This window comes from Drosophila persimilis, unplaced genomic scaffold (assembly GCF_003286085.1).
Source record: "Drosophila persimilis strain 14011-0111.01,24,50 unplaced genomic scaffold, DperRS2 tig00000000-arrow-pilon, whole genome shotgun sequence".
Lineage (NCBI taxonomy): Eukaryota > Metazoa > Arthropoda > Insecta > Diptera > Drosophilidae > Drosophila > Drosophila persimilis.
Genome location: NW_020825288.1, coordinates 17,420,549 through 17,441,378, shown reverse-complemented (window position 1 = coordinate 17,441,378; position 20,830 = coordinate 17,420,549). Strand labels below are relative to the sequence as shown.

At 45.1% G+C, this 20,830-nt stretch overlaps 5 protein-coding genes across 13 annotated transcripts; 3 read left to right on the top strand and 2 right to left on the bottom strand.

The window, feature by feature from the left end:
- Positions 1–520: 520 nt before the first annotated feature.
- LOC6587710 (filamin-B) lies at positions 521–1,611 on the top strand. Its single transcript, XM_002014036.2, has 3 exons — positions 521–769; positions 846–1,217; positions 1,276–1,611. The coding sequence occupies exons 1-3, from the start codon at positions 631–633 to the stop codon at positions 1,572–1,574; spliced, it is 810 nt and encodes a 269-aa protein (XP_002014072.1). The 5' UTR covers positions 521–630; the 3' UTR covers positions 1,575–1,611.
- Positions 1,612–2,437: 826 nt separating this feature from the next.
- Positions 2,438–4,900, top strand: LOC6587741. Its single transcript, XM_002014035.2, has 5 exons — positions 2,438–2,555; positions 3,269–3,394; positions 3,465–3,781; positions 3,857–3,979; positions 4,054–4,900. The coding sequence occupies exons 2-5, from the start codon at positions 3,389–3,391 to the stop codon at positions 4,535–4,537; spliced, it is 930 nt and encodes a 309-aa protein (XP_002014071.1). The 5' UTR covers positions 2,438–2,555; positions 3,269–3,388; the 3' UTR covers positions 4,538–4,900.
- LOC6587733 (DNA polymerase alpha subunit B) lies at positions 4,871–7,012 on the bottom strand. Its single transcript, XM_026994954.1, has 2 exons — positions 5,133–7,012; positions 4,871–5,075 (listed from the first exon to the last, which is right to left on the bottom strand). Exon 1 carries the CDS (start codon positions 6,990–6,992, stop codon positions 5,163–5,165), a length of 1,830 nt encoding a protein of 609 aa, XP_026850755.1. The 5' UTR covers positions 6,993–7,012; the 3' UTR covers positions 4,871–5,075; positions 5,133–5,162.
- Positions 7,013–7,244: 232 nt separating this feature from the next.
- On the top strand, positions 7,245–20,583 carry LOC6587872 (protein RUFY3). 9 transcript variants are annotated; one of them, XM_026991314.1, is made up of 7 exons: positions 11,904–11,954; positions 12,143–13,016; positions 16,496–16,929; positions 16,992–17,239; positions 17,300–17,717; positions 19,567–19,664; positions 19,755–20,583. In XM_026991314.1, the coding sequence occupies exons 2-7, from the start codon at positions 12,176–12,178 to the stop codon at positions 20,380–20,382; spliced, it is 2,667 nt and encodes an 888-aa protein (XP_026847115.1). In that variant the 5' UTR covers positions 11,904–11,954; positions 12,143–12,175; the 3' UTR covers positions 20,383–20,583. The 9 variants fall into 9 exon arrangements, with proteins under 9 accessions (XP_026847131.1, XP_026847144.1, XP_026847120.1 ...); XM_026991309.1 differs by having other exon boundaries at positions 12,143–13,157; XM_026991330.1 differs by lacking the exons at positions 11,904–11,954; positions 12,143–13,016 and adding an exon at positions 7,245–7,681.
- Positions 13,662–16,488, bottom strand: LOC6587666. Its single transcript, XM_002014031.2, has 4 exons — positions 14,648–16,488; positions 14,035–14,586; positions 13,863–13,969; positions 13,662–13,799 (listed from the first exon to the last, which is right to left on the bottom strand). Exons 1-4 carry the CDS (start codon positions 16,314–16,316, stop codon positions 13,728–13,730), a joined length of 2,400 nt encoding a protein of 799 aa, XP_002014067.2. The 5' UTR covers positions 16,317–16,488; the 3' UTR covers positions 13,662–13,727.
- Positions 20,584–20,830: the final 247 nt, after the last annotated feature.

Sequence of the window (20,830 nt, the reverse complement as noted above, 5' to 3'; positions counted from 1 at the left end):
TATGCTTCGAATAAAAGTTTTATATTATGATTAGGAAAAATAACTGATAATATCACTAAAAGAAACATCTCCATTGCAGAGGGATAAATTTTGAATGAAATGCAGACGGATCTGTTTTCTGAATGGATAAATTCTGTATCAAAAACTCTTTAGCATAACTCTCTCGCATCTGATTTTGTGGGTTTATTTCAGGGGTAATTCTTCTCAAATTAATCTCATCTCTTTTGCCTCTTCTCAATATATCATATGGGAAATAGGAATGGGTAGCATAGCCCAGCATTAGTTCGTCATTAGCTGGCTCTCCGACTTCCTATAGACTTGGCAGGCTGCCCGGCTAACAAAAATCATAAACATTTGCATTTTGGCGCGTGTTCTGTTCGCTGCCCCATCGAAAGATCCATTAGATCAGAGACGAGAGAGAGTTTTCTGAGATTGAGCATCTTGAGAGCAATTCCATTCCGATTGAGGGGAGGAGGAGACTCTTCCATACGTTCGCATTGAAAGAGAGAGCGCACTGAACTCAGTCTCGCAAAGGAGCAGCCACCGGGCAGTCCACAGTCCACGGCAATTACAATCCGGAAAATATTTAGAAAGCCGTAAAAAAGAGATTTGCCCAGAGACCGTTGCGGCATGTTCAAAGCGTCGCAGGAGATGCGTCTGAACACCAATGCAGCTGCCTCTCTGTGTCCGAGTGGGAGTGGTGGGATCGAGGGGCCGAGTGCGGAGAAAGAGGGTATTTTTGGGCGCTACCAGCGCACGCCCGACGCGGGTGAGTCGACAATGAGGAAGTAAACATCGAAGCGAACCGTCTATTTATATACACCCCCAACCGATCCGCTCTGCAGATGCATATCCCACAGAGCCGCCCCGCGTCTTCATAGCTCCCGAGCTGACCCACGCGGGCAGGGTGCAATTGCTGCACTTTCCCAGCGGGGCTGTCCGCATCAACAGCTCCGTCAGCTTCATCCTCAAGCGGAACGGTGTCAAAGGGAACTTTGATGTTCGGGTAGAGGGTCCTAGCGGCCAGCTGGAGGCCGTGCAGCAGCAGCAGTTGGACCCGGAGCGCTTCCAGATCGACTGCCAGCTGTCCTCTGGTGCAGGACTCTACAAGGTGCACGTCAAATGCAACTCCGTGATTCTGCCCCGGTCTCCCTTCATCATAGTAGCCATAGCGGGAGCTCCCGAGGCCACGGAAACAAAATCCAGCAGTCCAGCAGGTGGGTCCCGTTCGAGTGTAATCCTCCACAACGGTAATCCCTCCTTATTCTCCTGCAGGATTGCCTATCTTTCAGTCGGATGCCAGCAAGGTACAGAGCCGGGGCCTAGGACTCTCGCACATGAGCTGCCTGGAGAGGAACGAGTTCACCGTGGACTGCAGCCAGGCGGGTAGCAACATGCTCTTCGTGGCCATCCTGGGACCACGGGGCCCTTGCGACGAGGTGCTGGTGAAGCATCTCGGCCGCAACGTACATCGGGTCACGTACCGCGTGTCGGATCCTGGGGATTACATTTTGGTGGCCAAGTGGGGGGAACAGCACATACCGGGGTCGCCCTTCAGCCTGGCCACCGAATAGGAGTTGGAGGAGTAGAATAAATGTGAATAGACGAAAATCTGATGGTGACCTTGTTCTTGCCTCTGCTTCTCCGCTTCCTACCCGCTGCCACCCGCCTTCCGCGGGACGATGTGCAATTTAATGATGATTACACTGTGGCAGCAGCAGCAAAGGCAGCAACATTATCATTTTTTGTTATTTAGCCCGGCGCTAATGACGTTCGCATTTGGGGGCTGCTTGCTGCCGCTGTCGCTGCCGTCGCTTCAACCTAATGATGATGACCGGCAAATACATGCATGTGTTGGTGTGTGTGTGTGTTATGCTCCAACAAAAGCAGTTGCGCATCATCACTGATGGTGCCTGAGAGGGAGAGAGAGAGAGAGAGGGGGGCGGGGGGAACATAACATAGCCAAAGTTGATGATGATGATAATGCGTTTGCTTTGTAGCCCGCCAGCCTTAACGAGCTGAGCTGAGTTTGGATGGAGGAGAAGGAGGAGAGAGCAGCCAGCTGCCGACTGAGCGACTGCGGGGCCACAAGATAAATTGCGCTTTGCCAGGCCCTAAAATCAAGCCAGATAAATCAAGCATGGCACAACGGATGGGGGGGGGGTAGTACTACTATTCCAAACTAAACAGATCCCTTTTCATTGCAATAAAAGTTGAATTTCCTCGGGCCCTTTCAATTCCCAACGTATTGTTTTGCCACTGTCTGGTCACACTGGCACGAAAAACCCTATGCACTATAGCTGGCCCGTTCACACCATGTTGCTTGCGCTGCTGCTGTCTCGCTTGTGCAGAGAACATCATTATTTGTTGGTGTGTTGGTGGCGAGAGCTGCGCGTACTACCAGATACGTCGTTTTTCGTGTGTTTCCCTCTCGAAGATAATTAAAATTTAATTATTTGACTTATAATCAAGTTCTGTTTTGTGCTGCCTGCCTGTTGTTGTGTTGGTGTTGTCTCTCCCCCATCCCCCGGCAATCTGCTACTCATGGAGAATAAGTAAAGAATGCACTGTGGCCGTAATCGACTCACCAAAAAAAGTTGATGTTGTGTGTGTGTGTGTGTATCTCTGCAAAGGGAAAAGTTGTGCGTGTGTGTATTGAAGAAAAGTAACCATCGAATCGCCCCCCCTCCCTCGCTTTGCGCACTTACAACTACACTTTTGCTGGCAGTGGCAGCGGCGGCGGCTCCAAGCAAAAGCAAGTGCGAAGGCAGGCCGCGGCGTCGGCGTCAAAGTTGTGTGGCATGTAGCATCTTCATCTCTTCTCTGGTATAGCAGTATACTGGAATAACCGCGTCAGTACGCTTTGAGCCAACGTCGCGTCAACTTCACATCTTGTATCTGCTGGATGCAATTTACATCGAGTTTCTCTCTGCCTTTTCCCCCTATATTTGCATTTGTTTACGGATTGCGTATTATGTCTGTGTACTGTGTGTGGGCCTGTGTGAGGGCCTCATCTGTGTGTTTGTGTGTGCGCCGGCTTAATGATAATTAAAAATCCGTTATTATAGTGCGCAGGCAAGTCCCGTTCGTTCGTTAGTTGGGGGAAGGGAGGCGTGGGTGTTCTCGTCCCCCTGTAACCTTTAAAGATTCGCCTTAGAAATGGTGTTGTATGAGATTTTCCCGCAATTATATAAATATTATATTATATCAGTGTAATTAAAAGTGAAATACCTTGTTAATTGATTTACTTCTGTTGTTGCTGTTGCAGGAGTGGATGCGCGTGTCCAATATGCCAGCCTACTAGATAAGTACTGCTTCATGTCCTGCACCAGCTGGCAGACGCAGTTTGTTGGGCAATCCCATTTGTCGGCAGCGAGACCCATGTGAAATGCCTGTGAGTACCCCTCTCCTGCCCATCTGAAGCTCCTCCTGGATATACGTCTCTTTACCTGTATCTCTTGCAGTATGAAAAATTCAACAAAAAGCGTCGACAATGGGAGGATAGTGGGGTACTAGAGCTAATCAAACTATGGAAAGTCTGCGCCTATGAGCTGCGCACCATCAAACGCAATGGCCATCTGTATGTGGCTATGGCCAAGCAGCTAACGTCCCTGGGCGTCCCTGTTACCGCACTTGAGGTGCACTTCAAAGTCAACAATCTCACGCAGCGATATCGCCAGGAGCAGAAGACCTTCGAGACAACGGGCATAATCAGCACCTGGAAGTTTTACAGTCAAGTGGATGATGTTTTCAAGAGTCTGGCAGCTCACACGGGTTACAAGTAAATAAGTAATGCAAATCCCATGGAAGGGATATAATGACTAATGGAAACTAATGCGAATCTGATCTTCCACAGAGACAAACGCATGACTAGTGCCTCGAATACTAGTAGCCTACCATCCACATCCGAGTCACCAGTTTGGAAGAATCCAATGTCTCAGCAAGAGTTTAATAGCAACAACACGGAGGGGTTCTATAAGTGAGTACTCCTTACACTCTATTCTTTATTCTGTTCCGAAGCTTATACTGATCTCCCTATCTGTTCTATTGCAGGACCGAGTACGGCATGCATCGCCACTTTATGGACCACTCCCAGCCACCGCCGAACACGGGCAGCGTGGACAACTTCATGACCTCCTCGGCGGCCGTGGCGGCGGTGGCTGCCGCTGCATCCGCTCGCCTCGCGGACAACAACATGGAGCAGCAGATGAATGCTGCGGGCGGCAGTGGGGCCAGCGGTGGGGGCAACACCAACGGCGGTGTGGCCAACTACAACAAGATCAAAAAATCGCACGAGGACTACGACAAGTTCGTGGACATTGTGAAGAACATCGTGGACACGCACAAGAGCACACCCGACAAGGTGGACACGTTCAGCGACTTCATCAAGTCGTATATGAAGCGCTGGCCGGAGCGGCTCCAGGACGAGGCCATCAATCACATCACCAACTACGTCATTGTCAAGAATATGGAGCACAGCATGGTCAGCGGCGGCGGCGGCGTCCACAATCCGGAGGGGGTCAACAACCGACAATAACAATACAAGCAGGAGCCCAACAACTAAACGCAGCCAAGGTCAGTGCAGATAGTTGTTGGACGGCCGCCCATCAGCCCACGCGGTCGGTCGTAGGCGGCCGTAGCAGCAGCTCCAGGAACTCCAACCCAACTATGAAACCGCAGTACGCAACAGTACAAGAGACACGAGGAGCAGGGCGATGATTACTTAACACGCAGGTGGCACGGCACGGCAGTTACTTAACGGCTACCTACCCCCATGCCGGCATGCCGCTAGATCGGCTGGATGGTCTGGTTTATATTGGAGCGATGTGTTTTTTGGAACGAAACATGGCATACAGTATTTTTTGTATAGTTAAAATATACAATCGGAGTTTTTAGTTTACTTTTCTGTGCGATTTCGATACCGAATTGAGTTCGGAATTGACTCGTGTGCGGAAGGGCCAGGCCAGAACAGGACTTGGACTGGGACTGGGACTCCATCTCAATCGTACATAGCGAGATCAGATCCTAGCGAGTACTTTTACGTTTAGACATCATTTCCTACTGTTAGCTGTAAACTATTATACATATATAAATATATAAATTACAAATTAATAAATGCTTTAACTACTAACGATCTGTGCAGCGGGTACGGGCCTGTGTCTTCAAATACGTTGGATTTGACAGGCTACGCTGTTGAACAAGCTCGCGGCCTTGCCCGTGGCCGTAGGGGCTGTGGGCGCAACCAAGAAGCGGGCAAAGGTGCCGCCCTTCTTGTCCGACAGCCGTCCGGGATTGATTACTAGGCAATCGCTAACCAGCCGGATGAAGTGCCTCTGGTCGCCGGGCAGCAGGAGGACATTGGGCAGTTGCCGCAGCTGGGCGTACTTCAGTGCCAGCTGCGTATCGTAGGACATGTCCTCGTCCCCCGGCGGGTAAATGGGATAGAAGGATCCCTGATTGAACAGGTGGTTGATTGCCCGATGCATCCGCTCGCCGGCATTCGCCGCAAACTCGTGGCTGAGCAAATGGTCCACGACGTCGGTGGAGGTGACGCCCAGCGTGATCCCGTCCAGGTCCACCATCGAGGGGTCGGGCAGCAGGTGCAGATTAGGGTATGTCTTGCGTAGAGCAGGCGGCGGGGTGGGGTAGACCGTATGAGACATGGCATCCTTCTGGCTGCTGATCATCAAGACTGTCGTGTGACCTCCAACCACGTCCATGATGCCCGAAACCATCTTCTCGAAGAACGAGTCGAAGGTCTCTGCCATTTCGGCGACGAGTTTGTGATCCGCGTCCACAAAGGGACCCACCAGAACGAGGACATCCGGTCTGTGGTCCTTCAGGTACTTGAGAAGATCGTGCAGGGGATCGTAGAACAAGTCCGTACTGTGTGTATAGGGACCGGCGGCCACCACGAACTGCAGCTCTCTGTCCACCTTCAATGGCGAGGGCGGCGTCAGCTTCCGCTCGGTGTGGATCTCCTCCACCACAAAGGAGTTGCCTTTGGGTATGAATCCCTTCGCCAGCACCACCTGGCCCGGAAAGATGCTGGCCGACTTGATACGCGTGAAGTTCAAATCCAGAAAGCTGCTTTCCTCTCCATCTGTAACGGCCAGAAAGGCCGAGTGGGCGTCCAGGGGGCCATCGTCCTCGGAATGTATCATGCCAACGGCATAGAGCATGTGCAGCGCCTGCAGCGTCTGCCCGTCCTGTGGATACCAGCTGCAGTCGGCCGCTCCCTCCGCACCGAGCTTCTTCTCCACCAGCGCTCGCCCCGTTTCCTCCAGCCGGTCGTACAGATTATCACACTTATCGCTAAGCAGGTCGTTCATGTAGCCCAGGTTGCTGAGCGTCAGCGGAGCCTCCTGGTGCAGTAATCTCTGCGACACGGGCAGGGAATGCTCCAGCTTGGCTTGCCACGTGGTTCCGGCCAGCAGTTTGGGGTGTCCGAAGGTGTCCACAATGTCTCCTGGTCGTCCGGCCACTGTTGTCGTCGATGGTGTTCCCGTTCCTGCCGCTGGGGTACGTTTGGCCGACTGCGGTGTGTAGCTGGCGGGACTGAAGAGAACGCCGCCCTTGAGGGCAGAGGAGCGTGACGGATCCTTCTTGGACTTAGGCGTGTGCATCATCGAAGAGTCTGTCAACGACTCGATACCATAGTCGTACGTCATGGGATCATCCTCGATGACGCCATAAGTAGAGAGAGAGCTCGTGGCGACCACAGGAGCTGGGGAATACGTTTTCTGTGTGGATGTCTTGAAGCCCACCTTGTCCTTCTTCAGCTGGAGTACCTTGCGCTCGAACTCGCCAAGATTCTCGGGCGTTGGATCCTCCCCGTGCAGATGGGACAAGCTGAAGGCCATCCACTGCTCCACGAACTCAGTGGCATCCTCAATGCTGTACGTGATGGCCAGTTCCATGCACTTGTCCAGCACCGCTTCGCTGGGCTCCACGCCTATCTCGTCGAATTGCTGCTTTATTTCCGTGTCCATTTTTATTTTGTTTCGCGTGTTGTTTTATAGAATTTTTTTTGTAGAAATATATTTTTGGCGGCAAAAAAAACCGATAGATTGCTATTGCCGCTTCATTCGATAGCTCTAAATGTTTTGTATGCATCTATGGTTAGTTTTATATTTCTATCGAGAAATTACCATCACCACGCGAACAGCTGTTTACAATTTGTAATTGTTTTGTTGTTTATCCCGTGAACTAAGTGCATTTAAAAAAAGTATAGCTGATCCTTCGGCTAGTTAATTGTAAAAAAGTGCTTTTTAAAGTGGTGCAGTGCAGTGTATGTAAGAGGGTGAAATGAGCACGGACGATTTGCTGGTTGTTCGCCATGATAGAAGCTACGACTCCTCGCCAACTGCGTCGCCAACAACGCCTCCGCCCCCAACGGGAGCCGAACCAGCGCCTGCGCCCAGCTCTTCATTTGATCGCCTGCGCAACACCTTTCGACGAACGGAGAGTATATCCTCGCAGATCTTCAGCCACATCTCGACTCAGTTTACGAACGCTGCGGCAGCGGCGGCTGCCTCTGAAGTGATTGATGGCACGACTCCCTATTCTGGGGAGACTACAGCACCAACTACTCCGCCAGCCACTGCTCCTGCGGCCAATACTACTGAAGCGGTAGCCTCTCCATCACCATCCAAAATAATCTCGAAAAGAGCAAAGCGTGGTAAGTTTTAGTTTAGATTATAAAGTTAGTTCGTACTTGTATACGATTTAAAAAGGCCATTGTAGAAAATTTATTCGTCAATGGGATAAAATTAAGTGGGCAGGACTGAAAGATCTATATATCTTGTAATATTCGACGGAAGATATATTTGGCAATAACCGGTACACAACAATGAGTCCCATTCCATACATGTTGCTAATACCCTGGGAAATGGATATTATAGAATTGAGAAAATGCTATCCCAGGCTCCAAGGCAAAAGCAATTTAGTCCCAACTTCCACACTGCGCGGTCGCTGCGCGTTACTGAACGGAAAAATAAGTGTTTAACTGGGCAAAGCTGAGAAATCTACATATATACATAGCTAGTAATATTTGACGGAAGATCAAAAACTAGTATTTATTGGTAATAACCGTTTGACGACAATGCTAATTCACGCAAAATTTTTCTGTGCATACCCTGGGGGAAATGGATGTTATAGAATTGAGAAAAGCTTTTTCATCCCAGGCTCCAAAGAAGGCTTTTTCTTGTTATTCTTGATTTTTATTGAATAATTATTATTATAATTGTTATTCTTGATTTTTATTAAATAATTGTTATTATAATTGTTATTCTTGATTTTTATCGAATAACTATTATTATAATTGTTATTCTTGATTTTTATTGAATAACTATTATTATAATTGTTATTCTTGATTTTTATCGAATAACTATTATTATAATTGTTATTATTGATTTTTATTGAATAACTATTATTATAATTGTTATTCTTGATTTTTATTGAATAATTGTTATTCTTGATTTTTATAGAATAACTGTTATTATAATTGTTATTCTTGATTTTTATCGAATAACTATTATTATAATTGTTATTCTTGATTTTTATTGAATAATTGTTATTATTGATTTTTATTGAATAACTATTATTATAATTGTTATTCTTGATTTTTATAGAATAACTGTTATTATAATTGTTATTCTTGATTTTTATCGAATAACTATTATTATAATTGTTATTCTTGATTTTTATTGAATAATTGTTATTCTTGATTTTTATAGAATAACTGTTATTATAATTGTTATTCTTGATTTTTATCGAATAACTATTATTATAATTGTTATTCTTGATTTTTATTGAATAATTGTTATTATAATTGTTATTCTTGATTTTTATTGAATAATTATTATTATAATTGTTATTCTTGATTTTTATAGAATAACTGTTATTATAATTGTTATTCTTGATTTTTATCGAATAACTATTATTATAATTGTTATTCTTGATTTTTATTGAATAATTGTTATTATAATTGTTATTCTTGATTTTTATTGAATAATTGTTATTATAATTGTTATTCTTGATTTTTATTGAATAATTGTTATTATAATTGTTATTCCTGATTTTTATTGAATAATTGTTATTATAATTGTTATTCTTGATTTTTATCGAATAACTATTATTATAATTCTTATTCTTGATTTTTATTGAATAATTGTTATTCTTGATTTTTATAGAATAACTGTTATTATAATTGTTATTCTTGATTTTTATCGAATAACTATTATTATAATTGTTATTCTTGATTTTTATTGAATAATTGTTATTATAATTGTTATTCTTGATTTTTATTGAATAATTATTATTATAATTGTTATTCTTGATTTTTATAGAATAACTGTTATTATAATTGTTATTCTTGATTTTTATCGAATAACTATTATTATAATTGTTATTCTTGATTTTTATTGAATAATTGTTATTATAATTGTTATTCTTGATTTTTATTGAATAATTGTTATTATAATTGTTATTCTTGATTTTTATTGAATAATTGTTATTATAATTGTTATTCCTGATTTTTATTGAATAATTGTTATTATAATTGTTATTCTTGATTTTTATCGAATAACTATTATTATAATTCTTATTCTTGATTTTTATTGAATAATTGTTATTCTTGATTTTTATTGAATAATTATTATTATAATTGTTATTCTTGATTTTTATTAAATAATTGTTATTATAATTGTTATTCTTGATTTTTATCGAATAACTATTTTTATAATTGTTATTCTTGATTTTTATTGAATAACTATTATTATAATTGTTATTCTTGATTTTTATCGAATAACTATTATTATAATTGTTATTATTGATTTTTATTGAATAACTATTATTATAATTGTTATTCTTGATTTTTATTGAATAATTGTTATTATAATTGTTATTCTTGATTTTTATTGAATAATTGTTATTATAATTGTTATTCTTGATTTTTATCGAATAACTATTATTATAATTGTTATTCTTGATTTTTATTGAATAATTGTTATTATAATTGTTATTCTTGATTTTTATTGAATAATTATTATTATAATTGTTATTCTTGATTTTTATAGAATAACTGTTATTATAATTGTTATTCTTGATTTTTATCGAATAGCTATTATTATAATTGTTATTCTTGATTTTTATTGAATAATTGTTATTATAATTGTTATTCTTGATTTTTATTGAATAATTGTTATTATAATTGTTATTCTTGATTTTTATCGAATAACTATTATTATAATTGTTATTCTTGATTTTTATTGAATAATTGTTATTCTTGATTTTTATAGAATAACTGTTATTATAATTGTTATTCTTGATTTTTATCGAATAACTATTATTATAATTGTTATTCTTGATTTTTATTGAATAATTGTTATTATAATTGTTATTCTTGATTTTTATTGAATAATTATTATTATAATTGTTATTCTTGATTTTTATAGAATAACTGTTATTATAATTGTTATTCTTGATTTTTATCGAATAACTATTATTATAATTGTTATTCTTGATTTTTATTGAATAATTGTTATTCTTGATTTTTATAGAATAACTGTTATTATAATTGTTATTCTTGATTTTTATTGAATAATTGTTATTATAATTGTTATTCTTGATTTTTATTGAATAATTATTATTATAATTGTTATTCTTGATTTTTATAGAATAACTGTTATTATAATTGTTATTCTTGATTTTTATCGAATAACTATTATTATAATTGTTATTCTTGATTTTTATTGAATAATTGTTATTATAATTGTTATTCTTGATTTTTATGGAATAATTGTTATTATAATTGTTATTCTTGATTTTTATCGAATAACTATTATTATAATTGTTATTCTTGATTTTTATTGAATAATTGTTATTATAATTGTTATTCTTGATTTTTATTTAATAATTGTTATTCTTGATTTTTATTGAATAATTATTATTATATTTGTTATTCTTGATTTTTATTGTATAATTCTTATTATAATTATTATTTTTGATGTTTATTGAATAATGATTATTTCTGTTTTTTTTTTGTAATTTTTTTTTATGTTTGTCATCCCAGGATCCAATTAAAGCAAAATAGTCCCTGTTTTAAACCTATTTCAACGATATTTCTTGATATTTCTTCTTCATCGTCTTTTTACGTTGTCCAAGAATATGTACATATAAGGATATATATAAATACAAGATAATAATCATATGCATGCACATGTCTAAAACATATCAATTTGATAACAAATCTTTATTAATTACGTTTTAAAAACAGTTTGAAAAACAGGATTTTCATATTCAATTTTCGAAATAGGGTATACAAAGGCCTATACTACGGCTTACACGCCACATTGGGAATGTTTTTTGTTGAACTATTTTTTTTAAACCTTGTCTTAGTCAAAATACAAAGCAAGGACTAAAAACTAGCCAATCTTGAAGAAAATGTATTCATCAATGGCATAAAATTATGTGTGCGGAACTAAGGGTTTTAGTTAGTCAGCATTATTCGACGGAATATCAAAATCGAGCAATTGGAACGATACTCGTTCGTTTTATTACGTTCTACTCGTTCGTCCTTTTTCGCAAAAAAACTTTTTTGTTTGACCTATTTCGCTAAAACCTTTTTTTACGCAAAACGCAATAAAAGCAAGTATTTAAAATAAACCAGTAAAGTAGAAAATATAATCATTAATTGGATAAAATTAGCTAATATTCGACAGAATATTATGTATAATAGAACTTGAACTCGTCAGTATATTAACAGTATATTTTTAAAATGAGACGGTATGTTTCGGTATATCTCTGAGGGTAGGACGGTATATTTTATCGTCACTTTTGTCATAACGGTATATCTAAAGTGACGGCGTAAAATTGCAATTGTTCAGAGTTTAATTTAATAAAAGAAGCCATTTGATCAGTGGTTTCCACCGCAAAGACACATCACACAAAAGGTAAAAACAATTGCAAGCGTTTTCCCCCGGAAGCAGTAGCAGCAGGAAGAAAAGAGTGCTGCCTGGCTGTGCTGTGCGGGGGGGAAATGTGTTTGGCAGCTTTGAGATGTTGCAACTTCTCCTAATGTCGATATGTATATGTATTTTTATGGCTACACACTCACACCCACGCGAACGAACCCATGCAGCAGGCCCTAAATCGAAGCCTGAATAAAAAAAAAATGCGCGGACTCGTCGAGGATACGAAAAGGACAAAATTGTCCCAGAACAACAATAATAATGTGGCCACCAGTGCGACCAGTGGAAGTCGTCTCAAGTCATCCTCGACGGCAGCCATGTCGAGTGCCAGCAGCACGTCCGCCAAGCCCTTGAGGAGTGTCGTTAAAACGCCAACGACAACGACGTCATCGGTAGGACTGGGACTGAGCGGAGGAGCCAAGAAAACGTCACAGAGTATGCAGCAACAGCAACAAAAACAACACGAAGTTGGCAAGTCCGCCAAGTCGTCATCAGGGGCAGCAAGTGCCACAGCAAGGGCGGCAACAACCGCACAGCCAATTGCAAAAACACAAAAGGGTCAGAATCCACCCCCACAAATGCATCCCCAGTCGTCGTCGTCGTCGAAGGCGCCACAGAAAGAGGCACAACCACAGCAGCAACAGCCGCAGCCGCAACCGCCGGCACAGGCTGTACCACTTCAGCCGAGCAACAACAGCAGCAACAGCACGACAATCGCCCTGCCCAAGGCCTCGCATGCCAACCACACTAACGAGGAGCTGGCCAACGGCGTGCAGGACACCATTTACCTGTGCAACTTTCGTGTATCCGTGGACGGCGAGTGGCTGTGCCTGAAGGAGCTGCAGGATATCGATGTGGCCGGCGGTCAGCAGGCAGGCGGAGGCGTCGGCGCCAACCAGCCACACACTGGAAACTCCAGCTCCGGCCACGGTACTGCTGGGACACATGCCAGTGGCAGTGGCTCCCAGTTTGGGAAGCGGAACAGCAAACGCTTCTCCGGATTGTCAGCGGCCGGAAGTGCTGCCGCGGCTCTCGAGGATAATGGTATTATGGCACTTGAAAATCTAATCGGTCGTCGTCTGTGCGACATGGTCGGCTCCAATGCACTCAATGCCTCCCAGTCGCACTCCCAGACGCAGTCGCAGCACAAGAATGTGGGCCTCTTCGCAGAGTGGTCGCATCTCTGTAGGTTGCTTCTTTCTGTTGCTTCTTCTGTTGCATCTTCTGTTTGCCAGTTTATACCTTACCTTAAACCTTATTCTTTGTAGCTTGTTGCTTTCTCTTCTCATTTTTTTGTTGTCTCAGATATCAGCCATCTATCTGGTTCTGGTTCTGATTCTGGCTCTCGATTGATATTGATTTTGGCATGTTACTCTGCACTTACGAGTATGTTGCACCTTCTTTCCTTTGCTTGCACTCAACATAGTTTAATGGGGAAATATATTGCAGGAGACTAGACGAACGAATAGATGGCTGGGATCGTTCTTTACCCTTTTCTACCGCTTTATAGCTATAGATTCTGATTCTTTCGATGATTTAAAGTTAAAAGAGTTGCAAAGCGTCCCATTCTGATATCCCACGTCCAAGCATCACTACCGTTCCGTTTCAGTGTCATTCGAAACGAATGTATCCGTTCGCTTATGGGAAACTTCTACGCTTTGCGTCGAATATTGGCCCACACAACAGGAATAGTTAACTCAACTCAATTTAATTCGTAAAACAGAAACGAAAATCAAAAAAATCTAAATTTGAAAATCAGATGGAACTTCCTTCTACGATGCTTGAATCCTCAAAAACCGTCTCCCATCCTGGCGAGTCCTTCGGTGGCTGTGGGGTTTTTCAATTAATTTGAAGTATCCTCACACGATCTCAGTCTGACCATTCGCTTACACCCCTAACATCATAGCCTCCTCCTGATAGCCGTTTCTCCGTGGGCTCTGCTTTCGGATCGGACTTCTTGCTGGGCTTTCGTCGCTCATCCTGGCCCGTGTCGGTCTCTGTGGGGGATAACAAGGGGGTAATTCGGTGGGAATTGGTATTCCGTAAATAGGGAAAATCTCACCCAACTTTTTTTCTTTTCTTTTGCTCTTCTCCGGAGGTTTCTCCTTTCGTTTGGTCTCCGTTGGTTCCTTCTCACACCGGTCCTCCCTACACCGCCTGGACGGCTTCTGCTTCTCGGGTTCCTTCTCATGTTTTTCGGTCTGCTTGAAGCCCTCACATCGCTCCTTGTCACACCGCCTGGCCACCTTCTGCTTCTCCGGGGCCCTGTCCGTGCGCTCAGTTTCTGTGGTATTGGTTCGATACGACTCCAGTGTGGGCATTGTGTATCTTCCCTGATCCAGTGCCTCCTCCTTGCCGGCAGGAGGAGGTTTTCTTCTGGGCGAGGGACCTGGGGTAGCTGTATCCGATTGCAGCTCGGAGTCGTCAGTGTCTAGGGGATGGAACGCTTGAACGACCTTTTGCTTGGCCAATTTGGTGGTGGGCTGGCGCTTCTTCTTGGGGTAGTACTGGTCCGGGGAGCTGCGGGAGAACTTCACGGGCAGGCACTTTCTGTTGAACTGGCAGGCCAGCGAGGAGGTGGAGGTGTGCGACTCATCGAGGAACCTTCGGAAGTCTGCCAAAAGAAGAGAAAACAAAGGAAGAGAATAGATAGGGATCGCATCTATGGATCTTACCATTGTCATTGCCTTGGGGGGACTTTTCCGATTGACTGATCTCAATGGGCGACGAGTAGTAGGATCCGTGGATGGCCATTCTCCGGGGCATCGAGGGGTTCGAGTCGACGGCTATTTTCGTACTTTTCGGATCTTGCACTGCCGGCACTCTCTTGCGGTTGGGCCTCGGGGTGATCTGCGGCTTGCGACCCTTCTTCATGCAGCAGTAGATGAGCAGCAAAAGGAATAGCAAGAGCAGGAACAGAAACAGAGCCAACCATGCCACGAATGCGGCTGAGGGATCATCATCGCACTCCCGGCACTCTTCTCCATCCTTGTTGTAGTGTTTCTCCGCTTTATCTTCCTCCTGCTTTTTGGTGTTCGGGGAACGACTCTGCTTGCGGCAGTTGTCTCCTGTCCCAGCCCCAGCTCCTGCGACTGCCACTCTTCCGGTGTCCGTGACATCATCCGTTGTTTGCTGATAGCCTCTGAAACACTGCTCCTCCTCGCACTCGCCCTCGCCCTCGCCTACAGGCTGTTTCGCTTTGCCCTGGTCTTCGATCTTGAGCATCTCGTAGACCTGCAGGACGCCGCCCAGTCCGGGATAGAAGACCTCGTCCCTGTAGTGCAGCTGCAGGCTCTCGCGGATCCAGTTGCGCAGCTTCCTGTTGTACGTCCTCTGGCACATGCCCTGGAAGCGGTAGCATTGGGTCACCGTCTGGAAGAACTTCACCAGTACGAAGGCCGACTGTGGGGAGCGCAGGTTGTAGATGCGTCGCTGCTTCAGCGGCAGGTAAATGAGGGTGAGGTGCCCGTGCCCATCGACGGCCTCCAGGCGGGGCAGCGGGACGATCATCTGGTCGTTCTGCGCCTCCTTGCAGCCGGAGCTCTGCTCGAGCAGCGCACAGCTGAGCGCGTCATCGTCCCCCTCCTTCGGGGCAGCGGGCAGACTCACGGGTCTGATTCGAACGCTCTTCAGCTGGCTGAGAACGTCCACCATGGGCGTCCGCCAGCCATTGCCGTTGGTGTTCAGCACGATCCGGCACTGCTGGTAGAGGCTTACCAGCCGCTCCGTCGTGTTCAGCTTGAGGCGGCCGGCGTAGAAGGAGATCTGGGCCACCGGCACCAGGTAGTAGCGCAGGTATCCCCCCAGCGCATCGTAGTAGGCCCGCTGCAGCACCATCCTCGCCTCGTCCTTGGCCTTGCTCTTGACGATCCGGTTGACCGTGTGGAAGTACTTCATCAGCATCTGGACGACGCTGTCGCAGAGCAGGCTGCTGGGGAAGGACTTGGGCAGCAGCGACTCAAAGTCCCTGCGGGCGGCTATCAGGGCGATCTCCTCCGCGGAGAAGCACTTCCTCGTGCTGCTGCCGAACAGATTGGTGCCGAGGAAGAGCTCTTTCGCATTGTTGTTGGCGGCCCTGTGGGATACCTCTGGCAGGAGTTCCTCCCTGGGTGCCACTCGGGGTCTTTTGCCTCTGTGCCTGCCGGGAGGGTCATCCGGGACGGATCTCTGGTTGTCGTTCAGGTCGTTCCGCGACTGCTCCAGCTCCGAATTGAGCATGGACTGGAGCGTGAGCTCGTCCTGGAAGTCATTTGGCACCTCCAGCGTGGAGAGGTCGATGCTGTACATGGGACAACCTCCCGGCGTCAGGAAAAACACCAACGCGAGCAGCACATGAATGTTCATTACTAGTTGTCATTCCAGTTGTCAAAGTTTGACGCAAATCCCTTTCGAAACGCCTACTAGCTGGCTGTAGCTTTAGCCATAGTCCTAAATCCCTAATCCGTAGTCTCGTTGCTTCGCTGCACCTCAGAATCCACGACTCAGAATCCACTTTGCCTTGTGGCCTTTGCCTGTTCTTGCAGCGCGCGACACCGCGGAGATCGAGCGGAGTAACTTGGTGAACATCTGCAAGCTGGTCGTCAAGGAGCTGCTGGAGCAGTCGCTGCGCTATGGTCGGATGCTGGACTCGGACCATCTGCCGCTGCAGCACTTCTTCATCGTGATCGAGCACGTGCTGGGCCATGGGCTGCGGCCAAAGAAGGGCCTGCTCGGACCCAGGAAGGAGCTGTGGGACCTGCTGCAGAGCGTCGAGCACTACTGCCCCGAGGCGCAGGACATTACGGCCAGTGTGCGGGACCTTCCCACTGTTCGCACGCACATCGGACGGGCACGGGCCTGGCTGCGGATCGCCCTCATGCAGAAGAAGCTGTCGGACTACCTCCAGGCGCTGATCGAGCACCGCGAGGACTCGCTCTACGACTACTACGAGCCGCATGCCCTGATGATGAGCGACGAGGTGAAATCCACACTCTAGATCCGTAGTCCTGTTCAGGATAATCTTATCCTCTCCTCTGTCAGATCGTTGTGATAATGGGCATTCTGGTGGGACTGAATGTGATCGACTGCAATCTGTGCGTGAAGGAGGAGGACCTGGACTCGCAGCAGGGCGTCATCGACTTCTCCCTGTACCTGCGCTCCAGTTCACGCAGTCCCGATGTCCCCGACGACAGTGCTCCGCCTGCGCTGCTGGATGCCACCGGACAGGGCAACATGATAGCCGTGCTCGACCAGAAGAACTACATCGAGGAGCTGAATCGTCATCTAAAGTGGGTTCCCAGCAGTCGCAAACCTTAGCCCTACCCCCTCTCAACTTCCCCCTCTTACAGTGCCACCGTTGGCAATCTGCAGGCCAAGGTCGAGTCGCTGACCACCACCAATGCTTTAATGAAGGAGGATCTGGCCATTGCACGCAACAGTCTGCTGGCTCTGCAGGCCGAGAACCAGGCCATGCGCCAGTCCAGCCAAACGCAGCAGCAGCAGCAGAAGGACTCGGACAACAGCTCTGGCAGTGGCTCCGAAAAGGAAAAGACCGAAGGGGTAAGCACGGATCTGTCTGAGGAGCGGCGCAAGAACGGCGAGCTGGAGAAGGAGCTGAAGCTGCAGGTGTCTCTGAAGGCAGAGTCGGACATGGCAATGAAGCTGCTGGAGAAGGACATACACGAGAAGCAGGACACGATAGTCTCGCTGCGCCGCCAGCTGGACGACATCAAGCAGATCAACCTGGAGATGTATCGCAAGCTACAGGTGAGTATTTTCACGAGACAGAACCGAGACACACCACACAACACTCATCTTTCCACATTCATCCTCCCATCATCTGGTCGCTAGAGTTTTGGTTTTTCTCTGTTTGGTTCTCTTTGGTTTCAGTTGATTTATGATTTAGTCAAGCATATCCCTGCAATCGAATCGGTTTAAGCTTATCAATTCTGAAAAGAAATCCAAAGTCAAATGTACTCCTCCCTCGTTTTGCCACCAATTTAACCAGGAATGTGAAGATGAACTCACACAGAAGGGCGAGATGGTCTCGCGCTTGCAAACGAAAGCCTCACAAATTGGTAACATTTTACAATCGCTAGAAAAGAAGTACGAGTCGAAGCTGAACGATCAGCACGGAGCAGGAGGAGGAGGAGGAGGAGGAAGCGTATTCGGAGGAGGAGCCAACGCCGGGGACCGTTCGCCCAGCACCAGACGCCAGCAGAATCTGGAGAAGTTCGAGGCCCTCACCAAGAAGCACAAACACGACGCCGGGCCACCCATGAAGCGGATGCACCTCAAAATGGATGCCTTTCCGCCGTTCGATCCCAACAAGTATCGCAAGTCCCCATCGAGTGCTGCAGCTGCTGTTGGAACCCAACCCCTGGAGCCCCTAGAGCCACAGGAAGCCCAAAGGAATGACCCAAAGACGCCCACATCCGCCAAGTCGCTCAACGATGAGCTGGCCGAGGCGGCAGCAGATATAACCCAACACTTCGGCGGCGATGGATCACGCAGCGACTACGCATTGTCCGGGATTGTGGAAAACGCCGCAGCGGGCGACTCTTAGACGCGTATTAATTGTAGATAAAGAAGAACAGAACCCCATTAATCTATGTATTGCGAGATATACTGCGCATAGTTGTTGCCTCCTTACTACTCCCATACTATATTTATGTATCCAAGGCCTTGGCGTGCACTCAAAGTCCATGTCCATGTACGGGTCCCTAGGCCCATGATAGTGTATAGGAAGCCTAGACAGAGTATGTGTAGACTTTGTTAAAGGTTTGATTAATAATATGCAACCTGATAGCTTAATTATCTGCCCACTCCCCCTGAGCCCCAAAGGAACCCCTGAGAGATGGAACAATCATAAATGATGTATGATGATATATGAAGAACAGAACGTATTTATGTATATATGTAAAAGAAGCTTCAGTTTCAGATTCAGATGAGAACTGTATACACGTACATATATACACTCAGAGAAAATTACACCCACAAAAATAGAGAAATCAAATCGTACTCGCTTTGATTTAAACAGAAATGTTTTAAATACGGCTCACATTTAATCTAAATATAAAACACTTCAAAATATATTTAGCCTAAATATGAAAATGTTTAATTTAACTTTGACATGTATTTATTTTAAATATGAAATACACTTAAATAAAATATTTTCATATTTATGACAAAATGTAAGTGAAAAAACTTTTGAAATCTATGTTCAAATATTAGAATGTCAGGTCTACTTTTTTCTCTGGGTGGTATGCATGGACATACTCGTATTGATACATGTATGCCCTGCCCAACAGCTGCGCCTATCGCTTATATTGTAATACTGAATGTATCCTTAACCTAGTCGAAGAATACACACAAGTATTGTAATTATAAATAAATGTAACTATAATCGTACGCCTTGAAAGCATCCTGCATATACTGCATATATATTCTACTCGTAATGTACTTTTACTTCTACTAAACCCAAAGAGAAACCCCAAGAAATAAACCTTAACCGACAGTCAGTCAGTCTTTCATTTGCCACCAAAATACTTCCTCTGAGATGGTCCCACGATGGTACAAACGCTTCTTCTCTCTCTCTCTCTATTCCCGTCGGCAGGACTGCAAGGCCTCGCTAACGCATAAAACGGAGCTGATGGACAAGCTAGAGGACCAAAAGGAGGACATGGCCAGCACGATTGAGCAGCTGGAGAAGAAGTAAGATCACTTACGGGTGGGGGTGGGGGCGTTCTCTCTGGTTCTCTCGTAGATGGTCAACATCATCGATGTTTTCTTTCCCTTCAACAGGTGGACCCATGACAAGAGCAACTTGGGCGAGATACTGAAGACCACGTCACAAACGCTGACAACCCAGGTCACGGCCAGCGAAGAGCGGGCTGCCCGGGCCGAGGCCGAGTCGCGCATTGAGCGCGAGTGGCGAATTTCGCTGCAGGAGAAGGAGATCAAGCTGAAGGAGAAGATAGCCACGCTTCAGGGTTGCCTCAAGGAGCTGGCCGAGGAGAAGGACAGGAATGAGAAGCTGAGGTTGGATTTGGAAAAGGCGCGTGCCCAGTGGGCCGAGGCGCAGACCACGCTGGAGGAGCTGGGCATCCAGTTGAGTGAGAGCAAGTTGAAGGTGTCGGAGATGCAGGACAACGAGAAACGACAACGCCAGCTGATGTCGGGATCCTCGCAGTCGCTGCAAACGATGCCGGAGAGCCTTAGCAGTCCCGGCATCTGGGCGCCCGACTCAATTGCCTCCCACTGCACAGGCTGCGAGCGAGAGTTCAATCTAACGCGACGCAAGCACCACTGCCGCAGCTGTGGGGAGATCTTCTGCAAGGCCTGCTCCGAGCACACGCTGCCACTGCTCAATGCCCAGGGGCAGCCGGGCAAACCGGTGCGAGTGTGCAATGCCTGCTATGCAGCAAAATAATGCAAATATTCACATATACATATATCTATAGATATCTAAGAATTATTGTAATTTGTATTTGTATGTAGTGGAAAAGAAATTGCCTGTGCGAAGCATTCCTAGCTGGCAACACACTGACGTTATACATTGAATTTTGTAATCCAATTATGTAAAACAATGCCGCCATTTGTGTGAATTGTTGAATAAATGTCTCAAAATATATTTCTGAGAATCTGTTCGCAGTTTGAATTTCCGTTTGTACAAGTGTACCCAACACTGCAGCCCTGGCCAATGATATATTTACGGTTTATTGGTATATAATGGAATCAATTACATCAACCTATAATCTCGGGATCGAGATATATATACACGAATCTAATCAAATAATTGAATAGGTCTATATATGGCAATCTTTGAACAAGACATTTTTAATTTTGTTTCAAAACAGCTTGGAAAATGGAAGGTTAAC

What these genes read in the sequence shown, in the direction of transcription:
- LOC6587710 (XM_002014036.2), top strand. Translation starts at nt 631, where the DNA reads ATGTTCAAAGCGTCGCAGGAGATGCGTCTGAACACCAATGCAGCTGCC. An exon ending in CCAGCGCACGCCCGACGCGG is followed by an intron (nt 770 to 845) that starts GTGAGTCGACAA and finishes TCCGCTCTGCAG; the next exon opens with ATGCATATCCCACAGAGCCG. An exon ending in AAAATCCAGCAGTCCAGCAG is followed by an intron (nt 1,218 to 1,275) that starts GTGGGTCCCGTT and finishes ATTCTCCTGCAG; the next exon opens with GATTGCCTATCTTTCAGTCG.
- LOC6587733 (XM_026994954.1), bottom strand. Translation starts at nt 6,992, where the DNA reads ATGGACACGGAAATAAAGCAGCAATTCGACGAGATAGGCGTGGAGCCC.
- LOC6587872 (XM_026991309.1), top strand. Translation starts at nt 12,176, where the DNA reads ATGCGCGGACTCGTCGAGGATACGAAAAGGACAAAATTGTCCCAGAAC. An exon ending in CCCTGATGATGAGCGACGAG is followed by an intron (nt 16,930 to 16,991) that starts GTGAAATCCACA and finishes CTCCTCTGTCAG; the next exon opens with ATCGTTGTGATAATGGGCAT. An exon ending in GAGCTGAATCGTCATCTAAA is followed by an intron (nt 17,240 to 17,299) that starts GTGGGTTCCCAG and finishes CCCCTCTTACAG; the next exon opens with TGCCACCGTTGGCAATCTGC.
- LOC6587741 (XM_002014035.2), top strand. An exon ending in GCAGCTCACACGGGTTACAA is followed by an intron (nt 3,782 to 3,856) that starts GTAAATAAGTAA and finishes GATCTTCCACAG; the next exon opens with AGACAAACGCATGACTAGTG. An exon ending in AACACGGAGGGGTTCTATAA is followed by an intron (nt 3,980 to 4,053) that starts GTGAGTACTCCT and finishes GTTCTATTGCAG; the next exon opens with GACCGAGTACGGCATGCATC.
- LOC6587666 (XM_002014031.2), bottom strand. Translation starts at nt 16,316, where the DNA reads ATGAACATTCATGTGCTGCTCGCGTTGGTGTTTTTCCTGACGCCGGGA. An exon ending in CCCCCAAGGCAATGACAATG is followed by an intron (nt 14,587 to 14,647) that starts GTAAGATCCATA and finishes TTCTTTTGGCAG; the next exon opens with ACTTCCGAAGGTTCCTCGAT. An exon ending in AAGAAAAGAAAAAAAGTTGG is followed by an intron (nt 13,970 to 14,034) that starts GTGAGATTTTCC and finishes TATCCCCCACAG; the next exon opens with AGACCGACACGGGCCAGGAT.